The sequence below is a fragment of the Penaeus monodon genome, chromosome 31, assembly GCF_015228065.2.
Source record: "Penaeus monodon isolate SGIC_2016 chromosome 31, NSTDA_Pmon_1, whole genome shotgun sequence".
Taxonomy (NCBI): domain Eukaryota; kingdom Metazoa; phylum Arthropoda; class Malacostraca; order Decapoda; family Penaeidae; genus Penaeus; species Penaeus monodon.
In genome coordinates, this window is record NC_051416.1 from 11,725,963 (window position 1) to 11,726,353 (window position 391).

The 391-nt window shown below is 49.9% G+C and overlaps 1 protein-coding gene across 1 annotated transcript in view; it reads left to right on the forward strand.

Moving 5' to 3' along the window:
- The window catches only part of LOC119593035 (maltase A3-like), a 15,016-nt gene that overhangs the window by 6,859 nt on the left and 7,766 nt on the right, over positions 1-391 (forward strand). The window contains exon 2 of the mRNA XM_037941931.1: positions 9-188. Within this exon, the coding sequence (XP_037797859.1) occupies positions 9-188 (180 nt within the window). The remainder of the gene's footprint in view (positions 1-8; positions 189-391) is intronic.

Below are 391 nucleotides of genomic sequence, written 5' to 3' on the forward strand. Positions count from 1 at the left end.
CCCCCCAGGCATCGCGAGTAAGGCGGACTACCTGAAGGAGCTGGGCGTCGGCACGGTGTGGCTGAGTCCGATCTTCTCGTCGCCGATGGCTGACTTTGGCTACGACGTCGCCAACTTCACCGCCATCGAGCCGCTCTTCGGGACCATGGACGACTTCGACGCGCTCAGGGCGGCGCTGCACGACAGAGGCGAGTCGTGAAAACTTTGGCTATGTTGAGGAACAAAATGAAATTGACAAAAGAAATCTTTAGGTTTTAAAGTCACGGAGAGTTATTGGCTATTTGGTTTGAAAGAACAAATGATGTTAATAAAACAGGGAAATATGTTTTAAATTAAAGTCTAACGAAGTTCTCACCAACGGGGGCCTGAAAGGTCAAGAGAGAATTGCAGT